Source organism: Calypte anna, chromosome Z (assembly GCF_003957555.1).
Source record: "Calypte anna isolate BGI_N300 chromosome Z, bCalAnn1_v1.p, whole genome shotgun sequence".
Taxonomy (NCBI): Eukaryota; Metazoa; Chordata; class Aves; order Apodiformes; family Trochilidae; genus Calypte; species Calypte anna.
In genome coordinates, this window is record NC_044274.1 from 48,524,268 (window position 1) to 48,538,508 (window position 14,241).

The window sequence follows — 14,241 nt, forward strand, 5'->3', positions numbered from 1 at the left end:
CAAGCGAGACAGCGACACGAGCCACCCGCAAACAAAAATCGTGGTTATTTCAGCCTTTGAAACCCTCGCCCCTGGCTCGCTTCTCGGTGGGGGGGACGTCGCTGACCCGTGGACCTGGTTCATTGCTCCTCACCATCACGCGCGTTACCGTCTTTTCTCCCTTTCTTTCCTTCCTCCCCCTTTTCGTTTTTGCCCCCAAAAGGGAAGACTAACACCACGCCGCCCGCTCACGTTTCCCGTGCCGGGGGGTGTGTGGGGTGCGGCGTGGGTCGGGGCGCGTCCGCGCCCACGGGCTAGCGGCTGGCACACGCGCCAGGGGGGCGGGGCGGCCGTGGCGCGGGCCAATGGGCGGCGGCGGCCGGCGCTGATAACGCTGCGGGGCCGGGGCAGCGGGCGCTGTGCCGCGGGGCGGGCGCGGCCGGGGACAGCCGGGTGCCAGCTACAGCCGCAGCCACAGCCCCTGCGCTGGTGCGGCGAGCGCGGATACACGGCCACGCACGGCCCTTCCCGGGACCCTGCGACGCAGTCATCCCCCGACGGCGCGGCGTCCCGGCTCCCCGGGAGCACTGCATCCCGCCTTCCCTACGTGCGAGGGTCGGGAGTCCCCTGTCCCCGGGTTATTAGGCAGCGGCGGCCGGGCGAGTGGCGGTGGCTGCGGTCTGCCTGCACCGCCTGCCAGCCTCGGGTGCTGAGCTTGGGTAAGTGCAAAGTGCGGGAGGAAAGGTGGGTAGGTCGGAGGGAGGGGTCCGGAGTCACTGCTTTCACGATTCAAAGAAAACCAAGCAGTCCCGGTCGCTAGAGCGGACATCGGCGCTGTGTGAAGCCCAGGTGTCCCCTACCTTTTCCCTAAGGCTGAACGCAGCGGGCAGGAAGGGTGTCATGATCCCGAAATCAACAGGTCATTGTGAGGACCTGACAACCTCAGTCCTGAGGCGCTGGGCATCGCCCAGGGGTGGTTCCTCTTCCCTCGCATTGGAGACGCGCTCTTCGCCTGCGGCGGGAGAGCAGCAAGCCCGGGGCGGGCGAGGGAGGCGAAGCGTCCGTCGAAGTTTCCTGAGCCTTATTTAGGGCATTGGGAAGAAACAGAGCAGGGGGGAAAAGACATCCAAAGAGGGCTCTGCTGTGGCATTGCGACGGGGTCGCATTTCGGCGGGGTTGCCGGCAGGCTGGGCGGCGGCGGGAACCTCGGGAGCCGGGTGTACCTCGGCTGCCGTCCCGCCTCTGGGGCGGGCGCCCTGACCCCTTTCTTACAGCTGCGCCGTCGAGGAGTCATGGCTGAAGGACGCGCCACCGCTGACTGGGAGATCGACGTGGAGAGTATGGAGAGCGAGGCGCCCGAGGCGCCCGAAGCGTCGCGCAGCAGCTCCGTCCCGGAGGAGGAAGAGGAGGCGGAGGACATCGAGGAGACTGTGGCGGCTCCGCGGCGGGGCGAGCCGCGGAAGCTGAGCCGCACGCCCAAGTGCGCCCGGTGCCGCAACCACGGCGTGGTGTCTTGCCTGAAGGGACACAAGCGGTTCTGCCGCTGGCGCGACTGCCAGTGTGCCAATTGCCTGCTGGTGGTGGAGCGGCAGCGCGTCATGGCAGCCCAGGTGGCTCTCCGACGGCAGCAAGCCACCGAGGTGAGAGGGGACGAAACGGGTAGGAATCGAATGGGATGGGACGGTGTGGGGCGGGAAGCCCCTGGGCTGACGGCCCCGGCCGATCACTCTCCTAGGACAAAAAAGGGCTGGCGGGGAAGCAGGCGAGCCTGGAGCGCAAAGCCGTCTACCAGAGGCACGTCCGGACGCCCAGCCTCCTGGCCAAGAGCATCCTGGAAGGTAAGTGCAGACCCCGCTCCCCCGTGGGCAGCCCCGCAGCACTGGCCGGCAGCGGAGAAGCCTCACTCTGATCCTGTCCGAGGCACCGCTGCTCACCGGCACTCCTAAAATGAAGCGCTATTTCCCGAAATTAATGAGCAACAGCGCCGGGCGGCGGAGGCTCCGGAGGCACGGCCCAACAGGCGCGGGTGCCGGGTATCCTCGGAACCTCCGCCAGCGGCTCCTGCCCTCCCAGGCTGAAATCGATGTGGCAGAATTTCATCCCCGTTCCGTTCCCCGCGCCGTCCCCGCCGTCCCCCTTTCCCCCTCCAAACCCAAAATAATGCCTGAAATGCTAGCGACGGTAATTTGAAATTTGAGAGTTACTGTTACAAGCTGACATTCTTTTTACATGACTACCCAGAAGCGTTTTGCAGCGCTGTGTAATTTATTCGCTGGTGCTTTTATCAGCAAATGAGTAAATCGGTTAGATTTGTCTGGTTATTTTATTTTATTTTTTCCTTTTCATCTGAACCACTAACACAGCAACACCGTTTGCTGCATTATCAATAATAATAAGATATATAATAGTCTGTTCATTAGTTTTCTTTTCTGTCAAAAATATTAGCTGTGGGAGAATGAGATTTTAAAGATGAGTGTTCTAGTGAGAAGGTGTATTTTTTCTTCCTCAGTCCCTCTTTTTCCTAAACTTATTTCTCTCTCTGCTTTAATTACTTTTCAAACTGTAGCCCTGCAAAGCATTACAGCAGTACAGTTCTCAGATTTATCTCTTTTTCTCTCTCTCCTTTTTTTTTTTTTTCCACAAAACAGAGAGCTCTTTTCTTTGTCTATGCAAGAGCAACTAAATTTGTCCTGTTAGAAATCTCTATTTTTTATCTGCAGTTCAATCTTAAAAATATAAAAATCTCTTCTGTGTTTTTTCCTCTAATTTATCTTAACTTTCTTTTTCTTTTCTCCTAGCTCTCCTTGGAATTTTCTACCATCTGTAGCAATGTTTACATAGTGATTCATCTTTAGAAAATAGAAAAAGCATCAGCTGTAGGTATAGATATCTTCCTTGGCAATGGGGAAACCTGTGTGAGAGATATGGGGGTGAAAACTCGTAAAACCCTGTTCTCCTTACTCATGTAAGTAGTTCCATTAATTGGATGGGATTACTTGTCTGGGTAGACCAAACAGGATTGGACCCTATTAGCTGAATTCAATGAATTCAGTTAGTTTGGCAATTGGATATAGTGGAGACTGGATTGCTATATTTTACTGAAGATCCCTTTTAGTTCAGAAGAAATAATATATTTGAACACTTTCTGTATTTGTTAAAAATGGATAATTATCTCCTTAATCTGTATGATGCAGTCATAATACACAGCAAGGTTTTACAACAGGGTTTTGCCTTTTTTTTTTATTCTTCTTCTTCTTAGTGTGTGTGGCTTTTAAAATTATTTTTTCCCCCTCTTGATCTGCTGCTTTAGAATTGCTTTTTAAAATTACTAATTAGCTCATTTTGGAGATTGCACATAAGCAGAGCTTGCTTATCTGTGTTCAGGAACTGAATGTGCCTGAAGTGCTAAGCCTCCGTGGCACGGTGACTTCAGTGGAAGGTGACTGTGTCAGGGTTTGCTGCAAGTGCAAACCTTGCAGTTTGGAGCTGGAGAGACTGGCTCCAAAAGGAACCCCTTTTACAAACACAGCTTTAATGTTTTTCCTGCGCAGCTTCGCTCCTAATGCTGCTTTGTTGTTTTAGGTTACCGTCCTATTCCAACAGACCCTTACCTAGGAGGGAATTCACCCTTGCCACCCCCTGTAAGTGACAGGATGAGAAAGAGACGGGCTTTTGCTGATAAAGAGTTGGAGAACATTATGCTAGAGAGAGAGTATAAAGAGAGAGAGATGATGGAAGCCACACAAGCAGCTGCCCTTTTTCTCCCTACCCGCATGGTGCACGGAGCTGAATACAACTCGTATAAATCAACCTTCAACACTGCTCCAGCTGATACTCCAAACAAGGAGTTTTGCAATTTTTTACCAACCTGCTTTGATCTAACCATGCAGTATTCAGGATCCAGCAACATGGAACTAGTTTCTTCAAATGTCAGTGTAGCTACCACATACAGGCAGTATCCCCTGTCTTCTAGGTTCTTAGTGTGGCCAAAATGTGGTCCCATTAGCGATGCTCTCCTCTACCAGCAGTGCCTTTTAAACGCGACTACTGTCCAAGCTCTCAAACCTGGGGCGGGTTGGGATACCAAGCTCTCACAGAATCAGGACTGTCCAAACACTGGGCATGATATCATTCCTCCAAAACTGGAAAATTCACTCATTCTGACCCATATGCAAGACATTCAGCAGTCATGTAATGAGATACCGTGCCTTCCTCAGGAAGCTTGTGAGAGGTCAGCTTTCTCTCCTCCGAAAAAGACTTTCTCTCAAATTTCTGATAAGGATTCCATGGCGCCTCAGGAACAGGTATTAAGCAAGATCAGCAAAGACAATACCAAGCTCCCTCCACTGCTCAAATGCAGTCCATTTCAGTCGCTGTTACAGCAAACTTTTCCTGATAGATCAGGAGCAGAGTTGAGAACATCATTTGTGAAAGAGACTTTTGAAGATGTTTCTAAAAAATACAGAGAGTGTCCCATTAAAGAGAATCAAAAATACAAGTTTACAGTAGACAAATGTGCAAAAGATTTCTTTGGGGCCAAGCAAGCCCCAGTGAAAGTTTCAACTGAACCGCTGTCATTTTCTGTTGAATCCATTCTTAAAAGACCTTCTTCTGCAGTTGCTAATGTTTCTCAATAAAGAAACTATACCTTCAGTGTAGAGAGTTTGTATGCTTTGCCTTGTGCAGAATTTCTATTTCCTGTCTTGTCTCTTAGAAATTTGTAAAAAATTTCTTCTGTAAATGGTAATTCCTTCTTTTATCTCAAAATGATGTACATAAATATGCATGTTTTCTCTTTTGAAAAAAAAATATTTAATTTTTAAAAATTGAAACTCTGGGTACCCACTGTAGAGTGGTGTTATTTTACACAGGTTCAAACCATTCAATAAAATGAGATTACTTACAAGCACAGACATATTTATGATCTCTGTTTTTGTCTCTAGTATCTCATGGACAAGTATGCCCTACCTTCAGAATATACTTATTCTTTTATCTGCTATTAGCAATGTACTTAGCTGGTTATTTTTCTGCTTTGAACCTCCAGTAACTAAGAGGTAACAGCGGTGCACACAGGCTAGTATGAAATTGCAAGATTTAAAAAAAAATAATTTAAGTGATGATTGGGGCACATTTCAAATGTCTTTCTTATTCTGAAGGGGGAGTGAATGCTAGCTTCAAAGACCAGTTTATTCCACATCTCTTCATAAAAGCTTCCGTCTCTAAAGCAGAAGTGTTACTAGACTGGATTTGAGGAGAATGGGTCTTAGTGAGTTCTGGATAAAAAGTCAGCATTTAAAAAAAATTAAAATTAGTTTTTTAAAAGGTCTGCTTTTTTGTGGTTTTTTGTGTGGGTTTTCTTGTTTGTTTGTTTTTTTTTTTTGTTTGTTTTGTTTTTGTTTTTTGTTTTTTGTCTTGTTTAAATGTTCAGCTGACTTCACTCTGGATTTCCACCCCATACAATATTTCCTTTCTGCAAACATTTCACCTTTAACAAGCAAGAGGTTAAGATTCTTTTGTTGTGGTCATCAAAACGACCTTTGGGCTGTGAAAATGAAGCACAAAGTCATCATTGCTAATGAGAAATCACATCACCATCTTTCAGTTTTGTCAGTCTTTGCCCTTTCATAGGGGCAGTAGAAATATAGGTCAATCAGTAGCATTTACCTGGGAACCTGAAATGCTGTCAAGGTTTAGAAAAATGCCTAGCCAGCTCTCCTTATACTGAGTTTCAAACTTTCTAAATTGGTGCTTTTGTAAGTTTTTGTTTTTATATCATAGATGTAATATATATATATATATATTTTTTTTTTTTTTTTTTTTTTTTCCCAGCCCATCTAGTGCTAGATGCTATTAGTACCAGTGCTAACTGGTAATGCCTTGGTAACCCTCCTTCCTTAACATTTTTATCATGCAAACTCTGATCAGCCAGTTAAAGAGAGCTGTGGTTTGTCCTTGATTTTCATCATTTTCTAAGGACAATTATGTGTTTGATATTTGTGAGTAGAACATTATATTTTCTGATTTTATTACACCCACTGCACAAGTTAAATGCTGATTTTTCTGTTAATAAATTTGGGCCTGGGAATTTCTGATTCTCCAAATACTCTTACAGTATTTATTATTTCTGTTGGGAGTGGTGTTGCTGAATAGCACAACCCTTTTCATGGATAGGAGGAACTGTTGTTCGTGCTTTTCCAAATCACTTTGTTAAACCAACAGATATGTTGGAGAAAACACATTTTAAGTAACGTGAAAATTTTTACATAACACATCTTACAAAAGGATGTAAAAATTTATATTATGAATGTGAATATATTTATTGTAATTTAAGAGAATCTTGGGCACTATCTAAAATTTCACTTTTCAAAAGCATTAATATATATATATATAAATAAATAAATATATACATATAATATAATTAGATTTTGCCTAGCCAAAAATGCACTTCAAATGTAGTGAGAACTCATTTTTTCAAACTCTGTCCTTTACCCAGTTGCCATTAGAGGGAGTTATAACTTACTTGAGAACTGAATCTGCTTGCTAATCAGTTTAACAGCCAGACCAAGATGAGCAGCTTTTAGTCAAGAGTAAGTGGAGTGAAATCCTTCACATTTCATATTTGTTTGCTTTCACCAAAACTTCCTTCTTTGTCTTAGTTGAAGATTAAATGCTAACAAGGGATTTTAATTTTAGCAGGGTTTCCTTTGTTATTAAAAATAGGATTGTTTTGCTTTTCAAGCTGCTGGCATAAACTAGGATGAGTGATGAAAGAGACTTCAGCAATTTACATAGTGAACCAATATTACATACTGGAATTAGTCCCACATAAATATTTTTTTGCCTGACAACATATGCATCTAACGTTGTTCAATTGAACAACTGAAATATTTTTCCAGGAAATCACTTGTCTTTGTTTATCTCTTAAAATAAAAAACCAACCCAGAAAACTCAAATCCTCTGACAGACTGGCACCTTTTAAAGAACCAGTTGAACTGAAGAAATTCAAAGTCTAAAGGTATACCAAATATTAGGTATACCTAATACCTATACCTGCCTTATAGGCACACTTACATGCATAGATATAATATGTATTTATTCCAGATAGCTTTGTTCAAATTCTAATTATCAGAAGAGGAGTGGCATTTCTATTACTATTTGAAAATACATTACTCTTCAGGAGCAACTTGGAGAAATTATTTTCTTTGCTTAAAGAATTAGTCTCACTGGAGTCAGTGTTTGGTCATCATGTCTCACTATCACTTGCTTATGTCCTGCATCAGTTCCATTGGCTATTTCTCTCTGTACTTAGTTTCCTTTCATTTAATAGACATTATCCCCCATGCAGTTGGAAAGCTTGCTGCATCCAGACAATCTGTTCCCTTCCTTTTGTTAAAAAACATGTATGAAGTGTGTTGTAGATGATTAGAGGATGATCAATAGCTTGAGCAAGACAACATTTACACAGATAGTCCGTGACTTTCACATCTTTGCAGTGGATCACAGAATCATAGAATCAGCTGGGTTGGAAAGGACCTCTGAGATCATCAAGTCCAACTCATAACCCACTCCCACTGTGGTTACCAGACCATGGCACTGAGTGCCACATCAGTCTCTTCTTAAAAACCTCCAGGGATGGAGAATCCACCACCTCCCTGGGCAGCCCATTCCAATATCTGATCACCCTCTCTGTAAAGAATTTCTTCCTAATATCCAACCTAAACCTGCCCTAAGTCCATGCCCTCTTATCTTACTTGTAGCTACTTGGGAGAAGAGACTGAACCCCCCCTGGTTCACCCTCCTTTCAGGGAGTTGTAGTGAGTGATGAGGTCTCCCCTGAGCCTCCTCTTCTCCAGGCTGAACAGCCCCAGCTCCTTCAGCCCTTCCTCACAGGACTTGTGCTGGATCCCTTCACAGCCTCCTTGCTCTTCTCTGGACCTGCTCCAGCACCTCAATCTCCTTCCTGAACTGAGGGGCCCAGAACTGGACACATGTATGTATGTATGTATGTATAGCTGTTCCTCTTTCAGCCTTGTGCTTCACTAGAGCAGCTCTGTGTGTGCAGATGTAGCTGTGCAAACACATGGAGAAGAGGACAAGTCATGGCTCTGAAGATGTGTACTACTTACTGATAGGCAGTGTTTCTCTGGCAGTAAATACAGTGTTAAAATATCCCATGCTCCCCTATGTTTCCTGGTTCCCAAGCACAGTTTTTGTGGCACTTGGTGGGTGTGTGGACTCCTGTGTCTCCTGTACAATGTGACTAGTTTTCTTTGAGTAGGAGATGCATCTTTATGCTGTGCTCATGGTGTCAGGTTGTGTTTCACTTCTGATCTGCTTCTGACCTCAGTTTTTCTTATGTGATAGTGGAACACTATTGTTTGGAAGCTCAGCTCCTGGGGCAGGAGGTCAAGAACCTGTGCTGGCTGTGTTGTACAGAATGTTCATGGGAAGGAGTACAAAGAACAATTACTTGATCTGCAAAATTGTAAGCCTGGCTGATGGTGTTGTCAGAGATAACAAACTGCTTGTTGGAAGTGCAGACCCTCCATACACATGCTGAGACCAAAATTTTTATAGGCATACAGAAGTGCATGAGTGTACAGGGCTAGAGGAACTGGAAATTAATGGTACCCCAGACAGTGCCTAGCTTACTACATGGCCTGTTGGCAAGAATTGGGTAGTAGTTGAGTTCACCTCCAGGTGAAGGGGTAGACTACTGACAGCTGCTGCAGAGTGCTTCTCCCCTCTGTGGCATGGGAGAATGGAGATGGGTGCTGTGGAGGTGATGGAAAGTCCCACCTCAATAGGTGTGGGTTGCTGGTTTTCTCTCAGTTCCTGGCATCCTAGAGGTAACTTCAGCATCTCAGAGCACCGTTAACTTGCCACAAAGCCTGCCTTAAAACTCTCATTTGTCTTTGGTGTCTTTGAATCATCATACTGAGGTCCTGGGCTCAGGAGGTCAAGGCACAGAATTTGGTGAGGTGGCTGGATGCCATTCAGTTGATATCAAGACTGAAACACCTGTGAAATAATCACTTGAATGCATTTGGATCCTGGCCTGAGAACAAGACAGCCTAGGGCTGTGTGCTTGTCCTGCTGTGACAAAGGTCTCTCTGAACTTTGCAGTCTGAGGTTCTCCTCTCCCCGGGATCATAAAAGCAAGTAACTTTTGAGTAAGGTGTGAAGGCACAAATCCCTGTAGGCTTAGTGGCTATGAAGGCTGAACATTAACTAGCTCTCAGTTGTGATTGTTCTGTAATTAGAGAGTTTGTCCTTTCTCAATTTCTATAATTAAATTGTAGAACAGGGAGGCATGTCCTCATTGTGATTCGGCAGCTTGTTTGAAAGATCAAGCTTTTCAGTTCCTGTACTCAACACTTCCCAGTCAGCTGACCTTAATATGAAAGCTGGCACCAGGAGTTATTGCCCTTGATGGATGAGATTCTCACTGTATCACTAAGTTCCTTCTCTGAATTATTGCCAGGTGAACAGCAAAAAGTACACATAATGCCTCCATTAACTCAGATAGTGGTGATCAGCCATTTTATGTCTGCTTGCACTGAAAACAAGAAAAACTGTGGCTTATGCAAGGACTCCTGGGGAAGCATGTGTGGGCAGGTGGAAACCAGGGGCAGGAATGTCAGTGTGACTGGGGAGACAGGAACCAGGAACCAGTTGATGTTTCATGGAAGGAAGCATCCTCCTTCATGAAAAATGAAAACATGCGAACTAGGGAAAAAGAAATCAAATCTTTCAACATCTTCCTTCTCTTTCTTACCTCAGTGCCAGCTTTCTGTAAACCAGCTACAGTGTTTTTTTTTTGTTCAGAAACAGGTCACAAATCAGTTTCTTGGGCTGCAGCCATTCCTATTGTTGTCACTTGGAGGTGGTAGCCCAGAGTCAGTTATTGTAACCCATTGCCTGCAGTTCAAGGGCTGATGCTTGTCAGGTATTTGGTGCTTCTTCACACTGCTCCTCACAAACTGAGGGTAGGAGTCTACCCCTCATCCTGACCTCAACACTCCAAATTTTGCATCAGTGTGAGGGTATTTGGATTTCCAGAATGAAAACCTTCTGACCTGTGTGTTATCACAAGGCACAGTTTTGCTCAGTCTATTTTTTGCTAACGAAGAAGAGCTTCCACATTGATCAAGAGAAAAATGTGATGCTTCATATTCAGTTATACTGAAATATTATGTTGGAAGAACTGGATGAATGAAAAATTACATGGGAAGAGAGCAATGGCCTTTATGCCAATTTCTGTAAAATATAATTACAGATGAAAGCCACTCAAGGACAAGTGAAAAACTGCACAGAGCACTTTATTGGTATGTGTATCAGTTGGAGTCTAGTGACATATGTAGTTATCCTTGCATGATGGAGTTTAGAAGCAGATTTAGAAAAGATAACAAAGGTTTTAGGAATGCCAGGTTTCATGGTCTGGTTGACAGCCTCTGCATCTATACCTAGCTGTATTGTGGCAAATCTGAGCTTAAATTTCAGACTAGATTTTTCACTCATTTCTTGGTGATCCAGCTGGACAGAAAATAGGTAGGTTGAACTAGTACCATGTGTGATACACAGTTTCTGTATTTGTGTATCAACATCCATTATGTCCTGTCTGGATTTCCTCTGCCCATTTTTATTTCTACAGAAAGAACCTCCTACACGAGTTGGCCATAGACAGACTCTACTTCTTTAATTCAGTCAGAAAATATGGGTGAACTGTCCACCTTCAGAGATGGCTCACCTCTGGGTCATGAAAATCCCACTGGGCGATGGTCCTCTGTGGAAAGATGCTGTAAGGAGTCATAACATTGTTGAATTATAGATTTAGAAAGACCAGAGCCATGCATACAGATAGGAGAACAAAATTTTAGTATAAACATATAGGTAAAACCAGCTTCTTTCAGGAAACTTTGGAATTGTACAAATAATCAGAATATCTTAACTAGTGATTTGAAGGTGACAAATGTATGGGAGCCTTCCACTTCAAACTATGTGGGAAATCATATTTTATTCAATGCTTCATTAGGAACTTCATTTACACTTGTTACCATCTGAGCTGTCTTTACTTCGTAGGACAGTACTGCTTCCTCTACTATATCATGTAGTATACATACTCATGTATTGCAGCTATGTGATAGAACTGTAGGCAGTGGCACTGAGGCTGAACAGCAGCTCTGGAGAGTGCCCGGTCCCATCCCTGTCCATAGCACGTCAGCCACCACAGGTTGCTCAGGGCTGTGTTTGATTGGCTTTGAATATCACAGCCTTTCTGGGCAGCCTGGTCCAATGCTAGACCACCTGCACTGGAAAACCAAATTATTCTATTTATATGGAATTTGTATGCCCATTGCCTCTTGTCCTATTATGGACACCAGACTGATTTCTTTGCTCCCACTGTCTTTGCTCTCGTTATGTATACACAGTTGTAAGATCCCCCCTGAGGCTTCTCTTCTCCAGGCTGGACAGCCCCAGCTCTTTCATCCTTTCCTGATATGACAGATGCCCCAGTCTCTAAATCATCTTCAAGGCACCTTTGCTTCACTCAGTCCATTATGTCCTTTTGTACAGGGGATCCCCACACTGAACACAGTATTCAGTACTCCACAGTACTCAGTAGACCTGAGTAGAGAGGAGGGATCACTTCTGTTCACATGCTGTCAACACTCCTCCAAAGGCAGGCAAAGATGCTGTTGGACATACTCTCCAAAGAGGACACTGTTTCCTTCTGGTCAAGTCTGTTGTCCACCAGGGCCACCCTGATTCAGGACACGTCATGCAGGACTTACATGTCGCAACAGTACTGTTATCTAGGATTAAATAAAGTCTCCAGTTAAACCATTGCATACTATTAATTCATGACACGAAATTCTGAAGGCTTAAAAAAAGAATCGTGCTTCAAACCTATTGAAACCTGAGATTAAGGTGATGCTAAAACTTCAGCTGTGGCTCAAGATGTCCCCCTCATCAGTCACAATGTCTTCCTGTTTTATTTTTCCATGAATGGACTGAGAAAACTGGAGCCTCATCACACTTTAAAATTATTTCTATTCTGAGTCTGGAAAACTGGTCTAGGATTCAAGTTCATAACTGAATGGTTCCATAATGAAATTGGTTTCTCATTAGTCTGCCTCTTGGATGTGCCTGGAGGGAGCTGGTAGTTTTGGAAAAGAATCTTGGTATTGCAGAGAGGTACAGAGGAAAAAAAGACCAAAAATGACAAAGAGAACTTTACCTAGTGTTTGAATAGTCAACCCCACATGACTTCCACCTACTCTTGCTGGCCTTTGAGAAGGCTCTTACAGATCCCAGCATCCAGCCAGGCAGGGAGGGCACAGCCACAGCCTGAGCACCTGCCTGGTCATGGGTGGGACAGCCAGCTGTCTTCATGCCTCCTTGATGGGTGGTAGCCAGTTTTGGAGCACCCAGGACAAACTTTTTCTGTTAAAAATCTCTAGCTTTTTCAGACAGCAGAATATTCCCCAATGCAAAACTCCTTGTTTACAGAGCTGCCATGTCCTGTGTGAATGGCAGCTCTGGGCTAAGAGTTTGCCAGCGCAGCAGTGAAGGGAGGTGTTTTGATGGCTATGGAGGCTTTAGGCAGAGGCTCTGCAATGAGAAGAAGTGAGAGGAAAAAAATTTGGGGATGTAAGTCTGTTCTTCAATCCATTACACTCCTTGCTCAGAGTTAGAGGAGAGCTACTCAGTGACTTTGAGCCAAGAACAACATAGTGTAAACCCGTGAGGCTGTGAGCATTATTTATAATAACACAGCATCAAAGTAATGATGGTGTAGCTAGTCTTAAAGGGGTCTACATCTGATAGAGAAGACAGAAGAAGGTTATGCTGAATTAATGATCTTCTATAATTTATGTGAACCATGATGAGTCCAGGCTCTTCCAGAAAGGAAAGCATGTACACACAATAGGGTCTCTGTAGCAATGTCGTGACTCACTCTCTGGTCCTTGACCCAAGTAGTGTCCTCAGAGTTGTTTTATGGGGCAAATGGGAAGGGCAGGAGGAACCTTGGCAGTGCAGAAATGAAAGAGAGCTTATCTTTGGACTCCTCCACTTTTTTGCTGTCCACTGGACAACTCACTTCACTGTAATGGTTGATACCATTCCAGCAAATACACAAGAAATTGAAGACTGGCATGTGTTTTCTTAGCCAGCTTTAGCATTTACCTGGCACTCATTTCGACACCTGCAAATGCAAATCAAACCCTTCTACAACAGACACATTGCTTGAAGCCAGCATCCCAGCAGCAGGTTGTCTTTGAGTTGGATTCTCTGTAGGCCAACTAATAAAAGTTGGGCTCCTCCTCCTACCCTTTTTTCTCCAGGCATAGAGACATTTGTACAGTAAATCTTCTCTATTCAATGGACTATGTCTGTGACATTTGCTGCTTGTCTGCAAATGTAACTTAAATTGTTTCAAAACTGGAAAGAAATAAAGGAGATGCAAAATGTTTTGTGAAACCAGGCTAAAACACCATTTGTTTTCATGTACTTTCCCTGTCATCTTTTCCCATGCAGTTAATCTTTATAAGCTCCTTCCTGTCCTGTCACACAGGATGTCCCCTTCTGTATGACATGCTGGTGACTCCTCCAATATAGGTGCTGAAGGATGTGCTCCCCTTTATTCATGGCAGCAGCTGTGTACTGATATTAGTTGTTGGGCTAAGGACTGGGTTCTTGTGCAGCAGAACAGCCTTCCACAGAGTGACTTGTAAAAGCTTTCTACCAAGCAAGCAGCTCAACATTCTCATGCGGAAGCTGCAAAATAAACAAGGATGGGTAACATATCTCCCACAGTTGGGAAATGCCACATGTGGATGAGGATAATCCATTCATTAGGCTGTGAACACAAAGTCCCGCCAGTGAGTATCATAAATCCATGTGATGTCTCTGAATGCTGGATTTTTCATTTGGCCATGTGAAGGAACTGAAAAATGTGTAAAATGAAAATCACATGTACTCCAAAGCATCACCATAGCACTGGAAGCTGGCAACATCTGAAAGTGAGTAGACAAAATTGACACATAAAGATGTGCTCTGAGCCAATTTACAGCAAAGGGTAAAGATCATACTGCATCTGAATCAAAACAGGGTAGGCACTACTCCCTAGTGACTGAACATTCGAAGAGTCTCTTGTGTACTGATTATACCAGAAAATGTATGAAATATATTACAATTATGAATGTTCCTCTGACATGTTATTTCAGGGAAGACCATGAGAGAAGGATAAAATATAGG

At 44.3% G+C, this 14,241-nt stretch overlaps 1 protein-coding gene across 1 annotated transcript; it reads left to right on the plus strand.

Annotated features, from left to right (window-relative positions):
• Positions 1–668: 668 nt before the first annotated feature.
• Positions 669–4,616, plus strand: DMRT2 (doublesex and mab-3 related transcription factor 2). The gene is made up of 4 exons (XM_030467700.1): positions 669–698; positions 1,254–1,619; positions 1,715–1,817; positions 3,562–4,616. The coding sequence occupies exons 2-4, from the start codon at positions 1,272–1,274 to the stop codon at positions 4,614–4,616; spliced, it is 1,506 nt and encodes a 501-aa protein (XP_030323560.1). The 5' UTR covers positions 669–698; positions 1,254–1,271.
• Positions 4,617–14,241: the final 9,625 nt, after the last annotated feature.